The sequence below is a fragment of the Myotis myotis genome, unplaced genomic scaffold, assembly GCF_014108235.1.
Source record: "Myotis myotis isolate mMyoMyo1 unplaced genomic scaffold, mMyoMyo1.p scaffold_m19_p_1, whole genome shotgun sequence".
Taxonomy (NCBI): domain Eukaryota; kingdom Metazoa; phylum Chordata; class Mammalia; order Chiroptera; family Vespertilionidae; genus Myotis; species Myotis myotis.
In genome coordinates this window covers 163,316,073-163,338,001 of record NW_023416313.1, presented here as the reverse complement: position 1 = coordinate 163,338,001, position 21,929 = coordinate 163,316,073, and the positions used below count along the sequence as shown (strand labels likewise).

The 21,929-nt window shown below is 41.1% G+C and overlaps 1 protein-coding gene across 10 annotated transcripts in view; it reads left to right on the top strand.

Moving 5' to 3' along the window:
- Nucleotides 1-10,108: 10,108 nt before the first annotated feature.
- Nucleotides 10,109-21,929, top strand: part of SLC30A4 (solute carrier family 30 member 4) — a 29,959-nt gene continuing 18,138 nt past the window's right edge. For 2 of the 10 annotated variants that reach the window (XM_036300424.1, XM_036300410.1), the window contains exons 1-2: nt 10,111-10,937; nt 17,530-17,676. In XM_036300424.1, coding sequence (XP_036156317.1) covers nt 10,547-10,937; nt 17,530-17,676 — 538 coding nt within the window. In that variant the 5' untranslated portion in view covers nt 10,111-10,546. Of the gene's footprint in view, nt 10,938-17,529; nt 17,677-18,036; nt 18,162-18,185; nt 18,517-21,929 lie in introns of those variants that run through there. The other 8 variants (XR_004966200.1, XM_036300377.1, XM_036300401.1 and 5 more) reach the window with 7 other exon arrangements.

Here is a 21,929-nt window from a genome sequence, read left to right as displayed (position 1 = left end):
ATATATATATATATATACACATATATATACACACACACACATATATATATAATGTATAATTAATAGTATAGGATACCCATTAACCAGATTCAATCATTATCAAGATTTCCCCACACTAAAGATTTTGCCTCACTAAAAACTAAGATATTTTAAAGTAAGTGCTAATCCCAAGTCAATTCATCCCCACTTACTTCATTCAGTGTGGATCTCCAAAACATGTCAACATTTTCTTACATACCCACAATATTCTGCTCTGTATTTATTAGTTTCTGTGAGCCAGGTTACCAGGAGATGGAATTGATGTCATTGAGAAGAAGGGGAAAGGGGAATTAACATTAATCTAACAGTAACTGGGGTAAGCCATGTGCCAGGCACATTATCTCATTTAAGTCACCATGGCCCAATTATGGTAGTTATTACCCCCATTCTACAGAGAAGGAAACTGAGGATCAAAGAGATCATCAAGTAATTCATCCAAGCTGGCTCTGCTAGTAAGGGAAGGGGGCTATCATAGACAGTAATGCCCCAGCCAATAGGCTGAGGTCTAGTGGCTCCCATTTCTCCATTCAACAAATGCCTATTGAGCATCTATTATGTACCAGGCACAGGGCCAGGTGCAGGAGACACAGTGGTCAACAAAGATAGAGTCCTCTACTCTCATGGAACGTAGAATCTAACAAGGGAGTTAGAAGCAGCCATTAGTCTAATAATGCCACCAATGAAGATAAAATTACAAGTGAGACATCAGTGCATGCAACAAAGAGACTCCTATAGACGTGGGGCATGATGGGTGCCATGGGGGAGTGGCTCTAGAATTTACCTAGAATTAACTAGGTAAAGGAATGGTGAAGAAAAGCATTTCAAATGAGACAATTGCATGTACAATGGTTGTGGTCCCCAAACAATGCAAGTTCAGAGTGGCTACAGCTCAGGTGTAGGGAAGGGTGAAGACACAGTCAGATTTCCATTCTGAAAACTCCAAGGTATTTTAACAGGAGCCACTGGGAGATCTGGAGAGTCACAAGCAGAGCCCTCTGGTGGATTATGGGACACCTTTATGAGAGCAGTTGGTCTAACTGTAGCTGCTTTAATAGTGTTGGGAAGCAGGGATCCATGGAACCCAGTCAAGAGCCTCAAGCATCTATGTGGGAGGAGACTCAGTAAGACCTGGGCTCATGATCTGGAGGAGAGAGAATGTAGTAAAATCTGAACAACACATCCAACTAACGATGGGCCTAGATCGGGGTCAGCAAACTATAGGCCTCAGGCCAAATCCAGCCTGTGCCTGTTTCTGGGCAGCCCACAAGTTAAGAGTGGTTTTTACATTTTTTTAATGGTTGGGGGGAAAAAAATCTAAAGGACTCTAATATTTGTGACACGTGAAACTTATATGAAATCCACATTTCAGGGTCCATAAATAAAGTTTTATGCAATACAGCCATACTCATTATTTACCATCACCTATGGCTGCTTTCACAACACAACAGCAGAGCTGAAAAGCTGACTGACGCCAGGGTATTGCTGTAAAAAGGATATTATTACTGGCCCTTTATAGAAAAAGTTTGCTGGGCTAGTCCAAAGAGCCGATAAATCTGACCATGTGGTCAGACAACTGGCAAATAAGCTTTAGTGGGAATAAATACTAAGTAATATACTTTGGGATAAAAATATCCAAACTATTTATAAAATGAGCTGTGAGATCACAACTCAGAACTCAGCACAACTAAAAGCAGCTAGAGTAATATTAAGTGAACTTCCTGCCCTAGACTATAAAATCACTACACAATGGTTGAAGTTGGTTTTCTGTAGACTCCACCTAATGGGGCCTAAGAGAATGATTTCAGGAAGACTAGACTAAAATATAACTAAGAAAAAAGGCTATATTATTTTTCACTTTCACTTAAAAACTACATATAGGTATAGATATCAACAGTCTGCACATAATTCAGGGAAAATTAGTAATAATGATTTAGGATTGGGATGTGTACACAGGACTACTGAGGATATAATTTAGACCGAGCATGTCAAACTCTCGGCCTGCAGGTTTGCCTTGTTTATTTGGCCAGTGTTAGCTTTTGAGTTTGACATACTTGATCTAAACTGTGTCTTATTCAGCACTATAGTTCCAGTGTCTATGACTGAATATGAAAACATTCAAATAATATTTGTTGAAGAGACAAGGAGTCAGGGGAGGGAAAGAATAGAGGAAGAGAGGGAAGAAAAAGGGAAGGAGGGAGAAGGAGGAGGAAGCAGAAAGGAGGGTGAAAGTTGGGCAGAATCCACAAGGTTTGAAGGCTGGATGGGAGTGAGCCAGACGCTGAGGATGAAGAGCAGCTCAGCAGATAAATAGAAGCACAAAAGGCCAGGAGGCCTGGAACAATGTCATTTAAAATTCTCGGTCTTCTTTGCTCTGGTTCTAAAGTAACTTGGTTTCTCATGTCACTGGTCCTGTCAAGAGGGCATCCAGGGCAACAGGAAAGGTATATCCCGCAGGATTACTAACATATCAGCCACAAAGTAATTTACTCAGTCTCTGGGGCAATTAGGCATACACTGATTTCCCCAGCCTGATCCTCGGGTGTAGTTTCTGTACCTGCAAAGCTACAGAACTCACCTGGGACCTTGGTGACTCTAACATGGTTGTGGCCTGCAGGGCGCTGCCTGGGTGTGACTGGCTTTCCTTTCTGACTGCTCTGACCGCTTTCATTCCAATGTAATAGGAGCCACGTCCAGAGAGCTCCCTGAGGTCACCCAGCCCAGCTTGCTGCAGGACCCAATCCGAACAAGGTATCTTTCCCAGGAAAGATTCTCTCCCAGCTCAGCAAAGATTCAGCCCTTAGCAGGATTCTGGAGTCTCTTCTTCCTGAGAAGTAAACTCATCCTAGTAAACTGAAAGTCCCATGGCCTGGACACCCCTCTGTCCCAAGTAAACCAGGGCAGTTGATAACCTGCCAGGCAGGCTCCTCACTTACAATGGGCCTCTTATCCTGCTGTTCCCCAGGCTTCACCTGGGTCTGCTCCAGAGTTTCTGCTGCCTCATGGCCATCACTCAGAATATTGAGAGCAGTTCCTTCTGGGTCAGGGAGGGGGACAGCATGGCCTCGGTGGGCCACTGGGCTCAGGGTTAGGATCAGAAGAGAGACTGAGGAGGAGGAGTTTCTAAGGAAACTCAGCTGGTAAAGAGTTGGATCAAGCCCTAACCGGTTTGGCTCAGTGGATAGAGCATCGGCCTGCGGACTGAAGGGTCCCAGGTTCGATTCTGGTCAAGGGCATGTACCTTGGTTGCGGGCACATCCCCAGTAGGAGGTGTGCAGGAGGCAACTGATCAATGTTTCTCTCTCATTGATGTTTCTAACTCTCTATTCCTCTCCCTTCCTCTCTGTAAAAAATCAATAAAATATATTTTAAAAAAAAGAGTTGGATCAAAGTCTCCCCTTGTTTTTCTGGTGATGTTTCTGTGCATACAGTGAGGATTAAACGGTAGCTGGTATCAGGTAAAACTTTCAACATTTACCATATTTGGAGACAATGAAGAACTACTAAAGGGAAAGCTTCCTTAAACCCTTGCAGTGAGCAGACTATGAATTATTACAATATAAATAACAAAGAAGAGAGTAAAACATTGTTGGTCAGTAAAAAAAACTGTAGTAATTACAGTAATTTATATTTAACTACCATGGGGCACAGTGATTATGGGGCATTATTGTGTCATGTAAATCATACACCAAGATCTTTGTGATTAGGGCACTAAACATTAGTCAGGCATGTGTGCTCTGGTAGTAGATTTAAAACTGTTAAAGGTAATTTAGGTTGGCCTAGTCTTGGGATTTTTCTTCAGGGAAAATAGGGAGTTAAATAGCAGGTGAACTTGTTGCATTTGGTTCTGGAAAGACCAATATAATGACACTTTTTAAAAAAATTATTGCCATCTTTATTTATGAAAGAATTCTGAGAAAAACTCAAAACACTGCAGATTTTAATGAAATTAATCCCCACAATAACCCCGGGAGGGAATTCTGAAACAATGGCCTTCATTGTTTAAAGCCACAAGTTGTTAGACCCACAAAAAGAGTCACTTTGTTTGCAGTTGCTTCTCTGTCCGGCTTAATTCATCAATGTTACAATGTTCTTTGAAATAAGTCTAGTATAAATATAAACTGACTATTAGTGTATTAATAATCTCCAAACATGAGACAGAATGATCTAATCACTAAGAATTTCTTAGAAATGACCTTACATACCAGCTTAAAGAAACAGAAATGTTAGAGGGAAATTTAAAATTATGGATTAACTCTATGATTAAAATATTTCCATATATGAATTCATAAAATTATGGATTAACTCTCTATGATTACAATATTTCCATATATTAATTCATGTGTATTTACAGGGCTCCTACTATAAGTATAATGCTAGGTGCTATGGACACAAAAAAACAGCGTAGGATAGAAATGAAGTAATCGCAACAGTAATGTGTATAGTGGTGATCTAGAAATCTAAATAAGTCAGAGCATGTCCTTAATAAACCAAGGACTGGAGTTCAGCAATCCTGAGAAGGGACAGATACAAGTGGAGGATTCTTGAAGACCAGCCTTTGCTCATACTCTAGCTTTGCAGTTTGGTTCAGATGGCATGGTCTTTAAGAACGCTCTCTAGTAAAGTAAGTAAGGGAATGCTTTCACATACAAAATCTCATTCGTCTAGTGTCCCTATGAAATAGGGAGGGCAAATATTATTTCTACTTTTTACAGATAAGAAAATGAGCTCAGCAATAGTATACTGCTGGGAGTCACAGTGACTGGATGGCAAAACTAGCAGCTGAAACCAGTTCTCCACATTCTCATGTGGTATTCTTGTCTATGATGAAGCATTCCCAAGCACTTCCAAAGTCGGCCTTCTGCCTTCATCTTCAAGTTCCCCTAGCCCAGCCACCATCTCCAGACTCCAGGGCTACTGTGCTCAGTCCTTAAATCCGTCCCACCTGGGACCTCCTATTCCCTCTCTTTTTAGATAGACATGGCTAGAGAAATCCATAGAAACATTTACTTTGTGTGTGTGGGGCCGGGGGGGAGGTTCACCTATACTTTTCAATATTTTGTATTACTCTCAGGTGGACAACATAGTGGTTAGGCAATTATATACTTTACAAAGTGTTCCCCCTGGGTATTTCAAATGGGCTCCTCTAGATGTGGGGCATGATGGGTGCCATAGGGGAGTGGCTCTAGAATTAACCCTTCTCCCCTCTGGCAACCATTCGTCTGTTCTCTGTATCTATGAGTTTGTTTCAATCTTGTTCGTTTATTTTTTTCTTTAGGTTCCACATATAAGTGAAATCATATAGTATTTGTCTTTCTCTGACTGACTTATTTCACTTGGCATAATACTCTCTAGGACCACCCATGCTGTTGCAAGTGGTAAGATTTCACTCTTTTTTATGACAGAGTAGTATTCCATTATATATATATATCTCACAGCTTTTTTTTAATCCACTCATCTATTGATGGGCACTTGAATTGCTTCCAGATATTAGCTGTTGTAAATACACTGCAATGAACATAAGGATGCACATATTATTTCAAATTAGTGTTTTGGGTTTCTTCTAATATACACCCAGAAATGGAATCGCTGAAGGCAAAGAACATACAATGGGGTAAAGACAGTCTAGTTAATAAATGGCGTTGAGAAAATTGGACAGATAAATGTGAAAAAATGAAACTAGACCACTTTCTTACACCATATACAAGAATAAACTCAAAATGGATTAAAGATTTCATTGTAAAGCTCAAAACCATAAAACTTCTAGAAGAAAGCATAGACAGTAAAACCTCTGACATCTCTCTTAGCAATATTTTTTTCTGATATATCTTCTTGGGCAAGGGAAACAAAAGAAAAAATAAACAAATGGAACTACATCAAACTAAAAAGTTTTTACACATCAACGGAAACCATCAACACAATGAAAAGACAACCTACTGAATGGAAGAAGATATTAGCCAATAATACTTCCTATAAGAGGTTCATATCCAAAATTTATAAAGAACTCATACAATTCAACACAAAAAAGCCAACAATGCAATTTAAAAAATGGGCAGTCTTGGCCCATGTGGCTCAGTTAATTAAGTGAAAGGTTGCTGGTTCAATGGTCAAGGCGCATGGCTAGATTTCAGCTCAATCCCCAGTAGGGGGCATGCAGGAGGCAGCTGATCAATGTTAGGCTTTCACATCCATGTTTCTCTTTCCCTCTTCCTTCCTGTCTCTCTAAACACCAATAAAAATTATTAAAACCAACCAACAAACAAAAAAACACCTTAAGATTCTTCATTATCAAATCAAAGTTTTAAAAAAACGGGCAAAGGACCTGAATAGACACTTCTCCAAAGAGGACACACAGATGGCTAATAGACATGAAAAGATGTTCAACATCACTAAACAACAAAGAAGTGCAAATTAAAACCACAATAAGATATCACCTCACACCTGTCAGAATGGCTATCATCAATAAATCAACATACAACAAATGTTGGTAAGGATGTGGGGAAAAGGGAACCTTTGTGCACTGTTGGTGGGAATGCACACTGGTGCAGCCACTGTGGAAATCAGTATGGAGGTTATGGAGTAATGGTTAATTTAAGAGCCGGTGTTCTGAAGCCAAACTGATCTGGAATTGAGTTTCTGCTGTTTGCTAGCTGCACAACACTGGCCAAGTTCCTTAACCTCCCTAGGACACTGTGTCTTCATCTACTTAAAAAATAGTAATAGCTGGCATTGACTGAGCCCAGACTACTTACATGCTAAGTTTTACATGCTTTACATACATTATTTTATTTAATCCTAACCATGGCCCTGTGAAGTAGGTGCTATTATTATCAGTTAATAGCTAAGAAAATTGAAGCACAAAGAGGTTAAACAGTCTGCCAGAGATTGTATGACTGTAAATGATGGAGCTAGGATTCAAACACAAGCAGTCTGTTTCCAAGACCCATGCTTTGAATCACTTCCTTCTTCATATTGAGGTTGTAAGGATTAAATGAGCTAATATAAGTCAGGGCACCTGCATAATTCCTGGCACATAAACAAGCCTTAAGTAAATGCTAACTATAGTATAATTCTTAGCATTGTCATTTGTTCCAAAAGATATCTGGACCAGAAAACAGGTTTTGACATAGGACAGTTTGTATTCATTGCAGTTAATTGCCCCGAGGTATGTGTCTTGCAATTTAACTGACAAGCCCCTGTTATTACCTAAATAATCTCTGTATTATGGGTTACCTGATTAAGAGATGGGCTAAGTGGCTGGCAACTTTTTTCATTTTCCCATGGGAAAAATCCTTCATACTAGAAAGGAATATGAAGTCACTGATGAAAACAATGGTGTCCTGAGCAATAGCTGGCAGAACTGCAGGCAGTCCCCAGATTATGAACAGTTATATTTCAAAATAGTACATTTGCCTATTGTCATAAGCTCTGAATACATAGAAATAAGATTGGAAATAGTGGTTACATTCTAAAACTATTCACAGAAGTCTATTTATTTAGCCCATTTTAAAGTTCAATGATAAAAAAAATCATTCCCCTAACCCAAAGGTAGGCCTAGGGACAAGAGTCCATGTGATTAAAGAATAAGAAAAGTATCTTTTCTGGTACAAAGGGAAGTTGACATGGAGTCTATTAGTTATCTACTTCTCTGTAACCAATTACCCCAAAGCTCACCATTTTAAAACAATACATATCTGTTATCTCAAAGACTCTGTGGGTCATCGTGGAGTGGCTTACCTGGGTAGTTCTGCTCAGGCTCTGCTCAGGGTGAGGTTTCAGTCAACATCACCCAGACTGCAGTCATCTGAAGGCTTCACTAGGGAGATCTGCTCCCAACATTGCTCACTCACATGGCTGTTGGCAGGAAGCCCGAGTCTTCATGACATGGTAGCTCTAGCTTCCCGCAGTACAAGTGATCTTAGAGTGAGAACAAGAAGGCAGTTGCAATGCCTTTTGTGACCTATTCTTATAAGTCACACACTGTCACTCCTGCCAGAGTCTGCTCATTATGACCCATAAGCTATTCATTGAGAGCAATCCACACTCAATGGGAGGGGGAAGTAAGCTTCACCTCTTGAGGGGGAGCGTATCACAGAATTTTTGAACCTATCCTAAAGTCACCATGGAGATTTGGGCTGCCCTCCCATCTCTCTCTTTAGGTACCCAGTTATGCAAAATAGTTAAAATAAATTGGAATGCAGAAACTTCCCAACAAAGTTTACTATAAATACTAAAAAATAAAAAATAAAAGGACACATGTGTAATACCCTTTGTAATACTTTAAGCAATAAAAAACACTAGCAAAAATAAAAATAAAAATAAAAATGTTCTCGCCTCAACTTTTCTAGAAAACATCTCTCCCCCTTTCTTTATAAGGAATCTCATTTGAAGAATTTATACTGAAGAGAGCGCTATCGCACTCCTGGAATATTTGCTTCTTTGTTTGTATCATTAGAATTTCAGGCCGTGCAATAAACAAATTAAAAATAACCAATAACCTACTCCCAAATGGGTGGATTAAGAGATTTGGGGTTAGGAAAGCAACCTTCAGTAAGCTCTCTGCCTTCTGCTGATAATGACCTAAGTGCCACGAGTACTGAATATTCTGGGTCTCGGGAACCATGGGCTCTCTGACCCAGGTTTCCTAACCTGACTCCCATTGCTACAGCTCTAGAAGAAGACTGTGGGCCTGCAAAAGTGAGGGACTCTTCTGGAATCCAAAAGTTTGCACCTGAGACGCAAAATTCTAACGTGTCATCTGAATCTTCAGAGGAAAATGATATTTCATATGACTTTTTGTTGTATTTTTTGTAACTTTAAATTTGGTGATCCATGTAGACTATTGTTAAAATACAACATTTATAGCCTTGCCGGTTCGACTCAGTGGATATAGCATTGGCCTGTAGAGTGAAGGATCCTGGGTTCGATTCCCATCAAGGGCACATGATGTGTCTCCCTCATATTGATGTTTCTCTCTCTCCCCCTCCCTTCCACTCTCTCTAAAAATCCATGGGGGGGGGGGGAATAAACAAACAAAAATACAACATTTATAAACACTGGATAAATAGGAGTTTGTACTATAATTCAACTCCAAGTAGAAGCTAGAGGCTTGAGCTAAGATTTCTCCTGACAGTGTTTTTGTTTTTTTATTGCTGTATTAAATCTTATTTGAGATTTAACCCCATTTGAGAATATGATGAAGCCTAAGGGACTTACTCAGGAAAATACATATGTCACAAAATTTTGCTCCTATGTTTAAGACCTCCCAAATTCCTAAAATCCATCCAGGGATTCGCCGTGATGGTGGTGGAGGGATTCCCGTTGCACTAAAATTTAGATCTAAATTTGAAGCTTCTTCTCAGAACTTAATGAATTTTAACTTCTTGTTAAGCAGAACCAAGGACCAGAACAGATGTTTCTACTAGATTTTCTGTGCTTGGGTTTAGTCCATATTATGACTACTTGGAGGCAAAAGGAAGGTGGAGTGAGCACAAAGAGAACAACGCATATTTGATTAAAAAAAAAATAGTAACTATGTATTAGGCACAGAGCAGCTGACGATCATAGATATAAACCTTGCCCTCTCCGAGTTGACCTGACTGTGCAGCAAATGTTGCCAACTTGCCAGAGAGGCAGCAACTCGGGAGAGAAAAGCTGCTTGACTTCCCACTTAGAAAAAGGGCGAAACTGGTTTCCTGCCGAGCACCCCCAGCCGAGACCCGACCCTGGGTTTTTCCGCGGCCCTCCGTGCGCGGAGCGAATTCCCAGCCCCAGCGGGGCCGTTCGGCCCGACCCACTGGGTCGCGGACCCGGGTTCCGCCGTCTGTCTCACAACGAGGGGAAGCGGGAGGGCCGCGCGGGACCGGGGCTTCGCCCGTGCGCATCCCCCGCGCAGAGGCGGGCGCGCGGGGTCGGACAGCCAGGACCCGGCGAGGACCCCGGGGACGCGGCGCGCGCCCCTGCCCGCCCCCAGCGGGCGCCGCAGCCCTGCGCGCCGGCCCGCGTGTCCCCGCGCCGACCCCTCCCTCGCACGCCTCGCCCGCGGCCGCTCCGGCGCACGCGCGCGGGCCCGTGAAGGGCGGGGAGAGGCGGTGGCCGCGGGCGCCGGGCCGCGGACCTGTCAGACCCGCGGAGCCGGCCTGGAGCTGCGGGCGCTGCAGGCGAGATCGGCCCCGCTCCCCCGCGGCTCCGGGCCGAGCCGCGCGAGCCGGGCGCCCCCGAGCCGAGCGGGGGCGGGGAGATGAGCGGCGGCCCCGCGGCGGCGCCCCACACCGACGCGCCGCCCCCTCGCGGAGCCGCGGCGCCTCCGCGCTGGCCCTGCGCCCCCCGCCGCCCGGGCTTCGGAACTTGTGGGCTGTGATGGGGCGCCTTTAATCGCTACCGTGTTTCGTTTCCCACAGGATGGGGAGGGACGCGCGGCGGCGCCATCGGGAGCGGGCGCACCGGTGAAGTCGGGGCCGCCGGCCGTGCCAGCCGCGAGCCGTTCCGCGCGCGGCGCGCCGCCTCTGCCATGGCCGGATCCGGCGCGTGGAAGCGCCTCAAATCTCTGCTGAGGAAGGACGACGCGCCGCTGTTTCTAAATGACAACAGCGCCTTTGACTTCTCGGACGAGGCGGGGGACGAGGGGCTTCCTCGGTTTAACAAACTTCGAGTGGTGGTGGCGGACGATGGTTCCGAAACCCCGGAGAGGCCTGTTAATGGAGCGCACCCGGCGCTCCAGGCCGACGACGATTCCCTGCTGGACCAGGACCTGCCTTTGACCAACAGCCAGCTGAGCCTGAAGGTGGACCCGTGCGACACCTGCAGCAGGCGCAGGGAGCTGCTGAAGCAGAGAAAGGTGAAGACCAGGTTGGCCATTGCCGCCGTTCTCTACTTGCTCTTCATGGTTGGAGAGCTCGTAGGTGAGTTGTGTGGCCAACTCACTCGCCGTTTCCGTTGTGTCCAGCTCTAGGGGCGCGGGATTGGAGGTTTAAACTTTCTTGCCCTTTCTCAAGATACTGATCTCTTGGGGTGCAAGAAGTCCACACAGTTCCAAAGTGCAGGTCAGTCTAAGTACAAACATAGATTTATTGTTTACCTCCATGGTACGCCATGCAACTTCCTCTTTTCTTCCAAAAGAATTGTGAGCGAACACCAGGTTAGTTCTTGCAACGTTTAAAATAGTAAAAAAAAAAAATTCTAAAGTTACTTAGAACCCCGTGACATTTTACAGTATGAAGGGACCTTCCCGAACACCTGCAGCCTCCACCCCCTTTTTCAAAGGGAATCGGAGGGCCAGAGAGGTTCAAGAAGTTGGGAGGAAATGGGGTGGTTAATGGAAGAGTCAGACCTACAGTCCCAGGCTCTTGACGTTTTTTTCTCTACCTTTGACTTAGGTGGTCTCTGTGCTACTTCCTATTAGATTTATAGCCAAGAGATTTGCAAAATTAAATACCACCAACTAACCTGAAAGTTTTTCATTGTAAGGAAAATCTGAAAGGCACCAGAAAATGGCTCCCCCAGGGTGTATGAACTTGGTTGATTTTTCAGTTTTTAGTTAAGTAATACACTCTCACAATGAAATACATTCTTTGCTTAGAGAATTCAGTGTCACATTAGTGTAACTGCTGACTTGTCCTAGTGACCGTGTACACAGTGACACTAACGCAGAGAGACCATCCTGCCACAGTGTCTCTTGCTGATGAACCATGATGAGACTAGAGGTGGCAGTCCAGATTTGAGGTGCTGGTTGGAGGTTAAATGTAGGAAAGTTACATGCACTTCCTACCTCATTTCATACCATCCTCAGTGCTCAGCCATGCTGGCCACCTTTCCCCTATAACTCACAAAGCTCTTTCCCGCCCTTAGGGCCTTCACAGATTTTTTTGAGGTCACTAGAGTAAGAAATACAGTTAACACTGTGACTCGTGTAGGTAGGTGTGCATCATACCTATGTATGTATGCACCGATACACATATGTATAAACACATGTATAACTGAAACAAAAGTTTTATTTCATGTGATGTCTTCTAATATATTTTTCTCAATTGTGGTTCCACCCCACCTAATTGATTTCATGGGTCCACAAGTAGAGCAGGGTCTGCAGTTTGAAAAATACTGCTTTTTGTGGATGGACTTTTCCCAGATCTTCTCTTGGCAGGTTTCTTGTTATTCACGTCTCATCTCAAAAGGTACTTCTGAGAGACCTTTCTGACTGACTAAACCTTCCTTCTTCCCTGTTCCCTCCCCAACTATAAAAGCCCTCAACAGCTGAGATGATCTCTTTTGTATATTTTCTTGTTTTATATTTCCTTGTTTAACATCTTGTCTTTCTCCACTGAAATATAAGCTGAATTCCCAGCACCTAGAACAATGATTGGCACAGAGTAGACACTCATTAAATTTTTGTTGAGCTCGTTTTTATTGTGTTAGAGAATAAACAGTTTGACTGCCGTGTAGTAAACAAGAGGGGAAGAGGCCTGGGAACCAGATCAGGTAGGTCCTGTATTAAATGGACCGTATTAAATGAGTGTAGTTTTTAATTCTAAATACAATGGGAAGCCAGTGAAGGCTTTTAAAAGCAGAGTGTGACATGTTTAGGATTTACCTTTTTAAAAGATTACTCCAGCTCTTACTTGGAGAATGGATTGGAGGGTGCAAAAATGGAAACAACTAAACTGTTGCAGAGATCCAGACAAGAAATTATTATGGCTTGGACTAAAGTGGCTGGAGAAAAATGTACTTCCTGATTGAGAAACATTCTAGAGGTGACATGGACAAACTTAGCTAGTCGTTTGGATATGGTGGTTGATGGGAGAGCAGTGTCAGGAATGATTCTGAAGTTTTTCACCTAAGCAGCTAAGTGTATGGAAATGTATGTCATTTATGAAGCAGAGAGAATATATAGAGCAGGATCTAGCCATGGTTGTTTCAAACATGTTATCATATGTATGTGAAATAGCCAGGTAAATATGTCTAGTGAGCATATGAGTCTACAGTTCAGAAAAGAGGTCAAGGTGGAGATATAGTACGTAATGCCATGGGGAATGGAAAAAGTCACCTAGAGAGCCCAAGTCTGGAGGAACTCCAACTTTAGAAATCAGGCAGAAAGCAAACAGGTATCTCAGAATCCAAGAAAAGAGAGCATTTCAAAGTGGCAATAAATAAGTTGAAGCTGCAAGAGGTCCAATAAGATGAGAACTAAAGTATCCTTGAGTTTAATAACAGTGTTATTGATTACTTTAACAACTGCATTTTTATTGAAAGTGAACAAGTTTAAAAAGTGAGTGCAAAGATGGTAAAGATGGCAAATGAACTCACTCATCTAATTGTACTCTCTCCGGAAGCCTCTCTTAAACTACAATAAAGGGATCTGTATATCCACACAGATGTGGAAAACTGGAGAGCAGGCAACAGCAACACAAACTTGGGAAACTAGAAAAGAAGCTGATAAAGGAGGTAACTGCCTTAATAGATCCAAGAAAGCCAACTCCTAAGCAAGCAGTAGGGAAAGTCAAGAACCAACCTAATAATATATCAGAAACACCTAGAGAACTTAAGCACAAACTCTGGGCCACAGTTTCTAATTGAGTAGTTCTGGGATCTGGCCTGTGAGTTTGCATTTCTAACAAGTTCCCAGGAGATGCTGATCTTGCTGCTTTATAAAATAAATTCAGGAGTAAAAAAAAAAAAAAGAGCTTTTAGCCCTGGCCGGTCGCTCAGTGGTTAGAACGTAGGACCAAAGGGTTGTGGTTTTGAATCCCGGTCAAGGGCACCTGCCTTAGTTGTGGGTTCCCAGCTCCTACCTCGGGTGGGAGGCAAACCATCGATGTGTCTCTCTCATGTCAATGTTTCTCTCTCTCTCCCTCCCCCCATCCTCCTTCCCTTCCACACTGTCTAAAAATCAATGGAGAAAATAGCTTCAGGTGAAGTTTGTCTTTTTTTTTTTTTTAAGCTTTTAAACAATAAAAACACAAAATATTTTTAACTCCACAGAAAAGTTGGAAGATGAACTAAGGTAATCTCTGACAAGAGTAGAGCAAAAAAGTAGAAATGGATAATAGGAGAAAAAAGGCAAGAAAATTAGTATATTAGTCCAAACGCCAAGTAATAAGAGTTTAAAGAAAAAAGAAAGCAGAAGGAAAGAAATCAGCAACATACAGTAGTCCCCCCCTTATCTGTGGTTTTACTTTCCACAGTTTCAGTTACCCATGGTCAACCATAGTCCAAAAATATTATATGGAAAAATCCAGAAATAAACAATTTATAAATTTTCAATTCTGCGATGGTTCTGATTAGCATGATGAAATCTCACACTGTCCTGCTCCATCCTGCCCAAGAGGTGAGTTAGCCCTTTGTCCAGTGCATCCACACTATCCATCCTGACAGTCACTTAGTAGCCTTTTTGATTGTCATGATACCCACAGTGCTTGTCTTCAGATACCCCTTACTTACTTAATAATGGTCCCAAAATGCAGGAGTTGTGGTGCTGACGATTTAAATACGCCATAGAGAAGCCATAAACTTTATCATAGGTATCTGTGTATAGGAATATAGTATATATAGGGTTCAATACTATCCAGTTTCCAGCATCCACTAGGGCAGTGGTAGGCAAACTGCGGCTCGCGAGCCACATGCGGCTCTTTGGCCCCTTGAGTGTGGCCACGAAGTTTGAATCGCACTGTACGTGTGCGCCCGCACGTGGTATTTTGTGGAAGAGCCACACTCAAGGGGCCGCAGTTTGCCGACCACTGCGCTAGGGGTCTTAGAATACATCCCCTTCAGATGAGGGGGTATTACGGTAGTTAAAAAAAAGTCCCCAGAACTGAAAGGTATACATTTCCAGATTGAAAGAGTCAACAAAAGCCCAGCAGATTGGGTACATTATTTTGAAGTTTCAGAACACGGGGAACACATTGTTATCTATTGCCTCTGATTGTTTTTGCACAGGGCAGAACTCCAAGTCAAGTCAAATAAAAACAGCCTGGCCAGTATGGTCTTCCAGGGAACCGTGAGACAAGGTCACATAAAGAGAGTGCTCTGGGAATGGGGCTCTTAAGGAGCTCCAACCCTATTCTACCCCTTGCAGTGGCTGCCATGCTGAGGTTTTCACTGTGATTGCCACTTATTGGTGTTCAAGGTTACCAAATGGGGAAATGCCACGGAGCCCACTATTCTTACCAAGATTCAGCTATTTCCCTAGAATAATAGCTACCTATAACAGCTTTCAGGTAATTTCCAGAGTTTTAAATAAGCTGATTTGTCCATGTTCTTATTGCTTTTATGAAGATGATTTTCAGAGGTCCCTACTCTGCTATTTTTGCTGATGATCACCAACATATTTTAATATCACTATTCGCTTTTTCTCTATAATAGAATGTCAACCAAATTCACGATTGACAATGACAGATGGAAACACATGCATGCGATTGGCGCCAGCAAGAGCTTTATATGTATCAATGTTTAAATTGCCAGTGTGCATCATATGTACTGGCCGGTCGGTTGGTTGGATGGTTGAACGGATGGTCGGTGGGTCACTTAGCCTTTTACATGTGGCTCTGTAAATTTAGGTTAATTAAAATTAAATTAAATTAACTCAGTTCCTCAGTTGCACTAGCCATATTTTAAATGTTCAAAAGCCACATATGACTAGTGACTACTGTATTGGACAGTATAGACGGACATTTCCATCACTCAGAAAGTCCTATTGGACAATGTGGCTTTAACATAACCTCCTTTTATAGATAATGAGGTTCAAAAATGTTAAGTAACTACCTTAGAATCTCTGAGATTCCAAAGCCCCATGTTACTAACTACCAACGAGTATTTTCTCACAGTGATTTCCAGCATTTTCATGTCAGGGAATACAGGCAGTCCTCAGGTTACGTCAGACTCGACGTACATCATTTTGTGGTTACGTCGCCATCTCCCACCTACAGTATTTATAAAATAAAAAAAAAGTTCTGTCATTTCAACATATGTACATATGTGCTTTATGTTTTTTATTATTTATTTACCACAAGTAAAGGTCAGGAATTGTTATCTTTCTTTTAAATTTTTTTTACTGTTTCACTTCATTACTGCTGTGTATGTGCTCCATGTGAGTGACGTAGGTGCTTATGTAGATGGGTTCTGACTTACAGCGAATCACATTACATCGTGCTGTAGGAACGGATCTCTGACATAACCCGAGGACCTACTGTACATAAAAAATGATATTTGTGTAGAACACACTGTAGTATGTGGATGTGACTACAAAATCACTGCCTCCAGTTCTGCTGCTCTTGGCTCTGCACAGTCATCCTAGAAATAGGGGGATCAGCAACCCAGCACACTAGTATGTCAAGACACCCTGACCATGAAGTTCCACTATCTATATATATAAAAGGCTAAGTGACCGACCGACCGTCCATTCAACCATCCAACCAACCGACCGGCCAGTACATATGATGCACACTGGCAATGTAAACGTTGATACATATAAAGCTCTTGCTGGCACCAATCGCATGCATGTGTTTCCATCTGTCATTGTCAATCGTGAATTTGGTTGACATTCTATTATAGAGAAAAAGTGAATAGTGATATTAAAATATTTCTTAGTTTCCTTTCAATGTGCACAAACCACTAGTACAGTGTAACAGTGATTCTCAAAGTGTGGTTCTGAGCCCAGAAGCATCAGCATCACCTGGGAACATGTTGGAACTGTAAATTCTCAGGTCCCATCCAGACCTACTTAATTAGAGATTCTGAGAGTCGGGTCAAGCAATCTGCAGTTTTACAAAACTTCCAAATGATTCTGGTACCCATAAAAGTTTGAATACTCTGTATTATATTATAAAAGCTTACACAATGAATGGTAATAGGAAAATTATATAACCATAATGGAACAACATATTTTTACACACAGAGATATATATGTGAAATTATGTGTGTGTATATAAAATGTCTAGAAAAATCAATATAAAATTTTAAATTGTGTATTTTAAATACCACCTTTTATTCCTCTATTAGAAGACATTGTTGTCATGTATGCAAATGAATCTGTTATTTGTATCTTTTGTTTTGAACTATTATACATTTGATGAGTTTCTTCAGTTTAATTTTATGTTCAAACTCTCCCAAACAAGTGAGTACCTACCTCTTCTTCAGCTTTATTGTAATATGTAGATATTGTGGTTATTAATTTCACTAAGAGTAGGATAGTTAGTTGAGTAAAAGCTGCAGTGCTAAAACACAAAATTCCTATTTATGTGTTAGCTCCAGTTTAGTGATTCTTAATTTCTTTAAGGTTGTTGACTCCTCAGAGAATCTATTCATAGAAATGGACATTGTCACTAGAAAAATATATGCATATTTAATGTTTTGCATCAAATTTCAGTTACCTTGATTTCATTGTAATAGGATAAAGATTTAGTTAGAAGTTCATGTTTTGTAGGATCTTACATATTTTTGGCTTTATTACTTACATTTATTTTAGTTAACATATTCCTTCTTCCCTCTTATCCTTACTCTAAGGTGGATACATTGCAAATAGCCTAGCAGTCATGACAGATGCACTTCATATGTTAACTGACTTAAGTGCTATCATACTGACCCTGCTTGCTTTGTGGCTGTCTTCAAAATCACCAACCAAAAGATTCACCTTTGGATTTCATCGCTTAGGTAGGTAATTGGGAGGTGTTTTTTAGATTATAACATCTTATGGTAAACCAACAACGGACTATAACCTTTGATTAGCTGAAATCTTTCTGGTGATAAGCCTGTTGAAATAGATGAACAAAGCATATGAAAATGGGTGAACAGCATTTATTCAGATACATATCTTCCCATGTACTGAACTTCAGCCCAGCCAGCTGAACAGTTTACACATATAAAATTATATGGTAATCATTAATTTGTAAATGGTTTCCCTATGTCCTAATGATGTTATCAGAAAAAAAGTTTACCTTCAGTTTATTGAATCAAGCAAAATTATGTGAGTTTAATTCATTAATGAGCATTAGCTTCTTTCTTTTACTTCAGGTTATTTCAACCAAGGCTACTGTGGCCAAGATTTTAAGTATTATTATAATACGTATAACATTTACTGTGTGGCTGACCTTCATTGAGGCCATTGTATCAACACAATTCTGAAAATGCTGACAAAGATTCTTTGCTTAATCACACTTCAGTCAGTCTCCTGAACCTTCTCCCAAGCCTCCCACTCTCAGTATCTTGCCAGTTATCCTTCAGGTGATGTCTCACCACCCCGGCCTGTCTTCACAAGAATTCTGTTTGGTCAGTTTTACCAGAATCCCCCTTCCTCCTGATGTTTCCTCAGTAGTTTTCCACCCACAGACTCCCAACCTGCTTCTTGGCTATAAATTCCCACTTGTCCTTACAGTATTCAGAGTTGAGCCCAAACTCTCTCCCCCACTGCAAAATACCATTGCAGTGGTCCCTATGCCTATCTCAATAGCTTCCCCTCGTGAATAAAGTGTTTTTTACCATGTTGTAACAAGTGTCATTGATTTTTTTTTCTTTTTAATAATGAACACATTTTATTTTTCTATTTTTAACAGATACTAATATTTAGTTGAGGTTAAAATCATATATAATCATACACAACTGCTTCTTGCTGTGTTACTATTTTTAATTTTTTTGCTTATTTTAAAAATACATATAAAATAATTGCCTTTACTATTATGTGAAGTGCCATATGACCACATGTCATTTGCTCAGAACCCAAAAGGTGACATTTAGGTAGCTTCAGCAAAACCTGTCTTAAAGAACCAGAATTAATATATTGTTTTTTATTGTTTTTTAAATTAAATCTTTATTGTTCAGATTATTACATTTGTTCCTCTTTTTTCCCCCCATAACTCCCCTCCTCCCAGTTCCCACCCCACCCTCCGCCCTCACTCCCCACCCACTGTCCTCATCCATAGGTGCACGATTTTTGTCCAGTCTCTTCCCCCATCCCCCACACCCCTTTCCCCCCCAAGAATAGTCAGTCCACTCCCTTTCTATGGCCCTGATTCTATTATAGTCACCAGTTCATTCTGTTCATCAGATGATTTATTCACTTGATTCTTAGATTCACTTATTGATAGATGCGTATTTGTTGTTCATAATTTGTATCTTTACCTTTTTCTTCTTCTTCCTCTTCTTAAAGGATACCTTTCAGCATTTCATATAATACTTGTTTGGTGGTGATGAACTCCTTTAGCTTTTCCTTATCTGTGAAGCTCTTTATCTGACCTTCAATTCTGAATGATAGCTTTGCTGGATAAAGTAATTTTGGTTGTAGGTTCTTTGTATTCTTCACTTTGAATATTTCTTGCCACTCCCTTCTGGCCTGCAAAGTTTCTGTTGAGAAATCAGCTGACAGTCGTATGGGTATTCCCTTTATTGTTTTTTATTTTGTGTAGACACTGACACTCTTGGCTAATATATCAATCAGTTCCTCCCCTTCTGTGTTACTTTTTGACCTAATATTAACTCAGCATCTAGGTCTTCTAAAATGTAATCACTGGGTCTTCTGGTATATAACTTGACATTTTAGCTGAATAGCTATATTCCAAATAGCTATCCAGGCCATCAGGCTGGGAAACTATCTGGCATCTCCACCCCTTAGTTCTCAACTGCTATACAAGAGAACTGAAGCCCTGAGTGAGGTGTTTCTGTTATAAGCCACTATATAATGCATTTGGATGTGTTCCTAAAAGAAGCCTCACTATTTTCCAACATATACATTCATTTGTTAATTGATTAACTTGAGGGTTTTTAACAACTTTAAAATTGCCCTGACCTGATGGCTTGGTTGGAGTGTGGTCTCATACACCGAAAGGCTGTGGGTTCGATTCCCAGTCAGGGCACATACCTACAGTACAGGTTTGATCTCTGGTTGGGCATGCATGTATGAGAGGCAGCGAATTAATGTTTATCTCTCTCTCTCTCTCTCCCCCCATCCTCTAAAAAAATTTTTTTTATTTTCCAATTTTATTGTGATTTAAACACCTGCAATTTAAGATCTAAAACATAGCATCCTGGAATGGGGATTTTTACCCTCTAGCACTATTTGAGAGAGTACATTTCATTTAATGAAGTCAGTGGCACTCTATCCCAGAGAGATATGCAGTAATACAACATAGGAAGTCCTACATATAATAAATTAAAAACCAATAATCATGAAAGTTCTATTAAATATCAAAGAAGTACTTAGCATTTACCTCGATGGTCACTTTGTTTCTTCATAGACTATAAGCACTATGAAAAGATGAGAGAAAATAGGACTGACTGGTCCTGTTGTGTCTCTGAAAATTCCTGCAGACTGTCAGATACTTCCCTTTCCTTACAAATACTAAGTTCAGGATGGTGGACTAGATATCAGCATTTGACTCCAGTCTCTCCTGAGAATCCATTGAAATAAAAAGCATCAAAACAACATAGAGAAGTCAATGCTGGGTCACCAATAAACAAATTTCCAGAAATTTCTGAAAGTTAGAAAGTAGATGGGAGTGAGTTGAAGGAGAAAACAAGCCAAGAAGCCGCAGCCTAGAGTACACCAAGCTAGGAACTGGGTCAGCCCAACAGATCGCTAAAGAAAGCTCAGAACAAAGAGCATCAGGAGTGAGAATTGGGGCTGAAAACAAGGAAAATTAATTGAATGACTGTATGACCTTTTGGAGAACGATTTAATTTCTCTATGAGTTTCTTCTATAAAATATGGATGATAATACTTGTATTGCAGAATTGTGAAAAATACATAAGGTAAAGTGTTAAGGCATAAGTACCTAAGGGTACCTGGCACAGAGTAAATTTTCAGTAAATGTTCGTTTCAGTCATATTTTCCTTCCTTCTTGGACTAGACTTTATAGCTCTCAAAATGACCCATGCTTCTAGATTGCTTGCCTTCCCTTCTTTCCGTATCAGAACTCTTATTCTCTCAGCATAACTGTCTCAGATAGGTAGTAGGAGAAAAGTAAGATGATTCAACCTGATGAGTAACAATTTTAAAAGATGTGCTTTTTGATGTGGGTCTTTGGGAGCATTTTTGGCAATACAACAAAAATCAGCAAAAATCATTCCATCCTGGTGAAAGAAAGGTCGTTGGATTTGAAGGGTAAACCCAAGGGGCTGTCCTAGGAATCAGTACCAGTCTGTTGGTATTTTCCTTTCCTTTGTGTGAACTCAAGATTGTGTAAAATTACTCAGGAGTTTCTTTTTCTTTTCCTTTTCCTTTCAGTGAGCTATAGTGGCAGCTCTTTTGTGGGAAGAGGGAGAGGAGGGTAGAAACCACATGTGAGTTATTTTTAAGTGCCTGCATTTATTTGGCTGTGGGTAGTTTGCCCTCTCATCCTGGAAGTTAATAAAACTTAGAACTTAATGAAACCACACCGTGGGGAGAAATTCCACAAACCCTTAGGCAGAATGGCACTATCTCCCAGACCAAGGGGACATGCTGTTCTAAAGAGAACATCCCTTGCTTGCTTGCTTGCTTTATTCCTTCTCTGAGGATTTTGAGTGTAGTTGACTTTATTTATATGGTTTTTCTTTTATTTCTGGGGCTGAAGAGGCTGGATGGATTAGATAAAGATAGCGATCATGTGAAAGGACTGTAATAGGCAGATTTGTCTGCATTTGAAATAAAAAGCAAGATACACATTATGGTAATTCAGCTCATCAGCCTAGGTTAGTGGCAAAGTGACAGTGTGGGAGTCTTTCGTAATATGTAGTTCTACTAAGCAAAGGCCTTGGCAGATCTGGCTAGATGATTGTTGTTCTGGGATATGTATATGATAATAATGTTAATTCTACCTAGTTTGTTATTTATTCCCTGATGCTAAAGCATTTAGCAGAAAGTATTCAGCTAAAAATTCTCTTCCCCCAAACATGCAGCCAAAAAAAAAAAAAATCTCTTCTCTCTAGTTAGT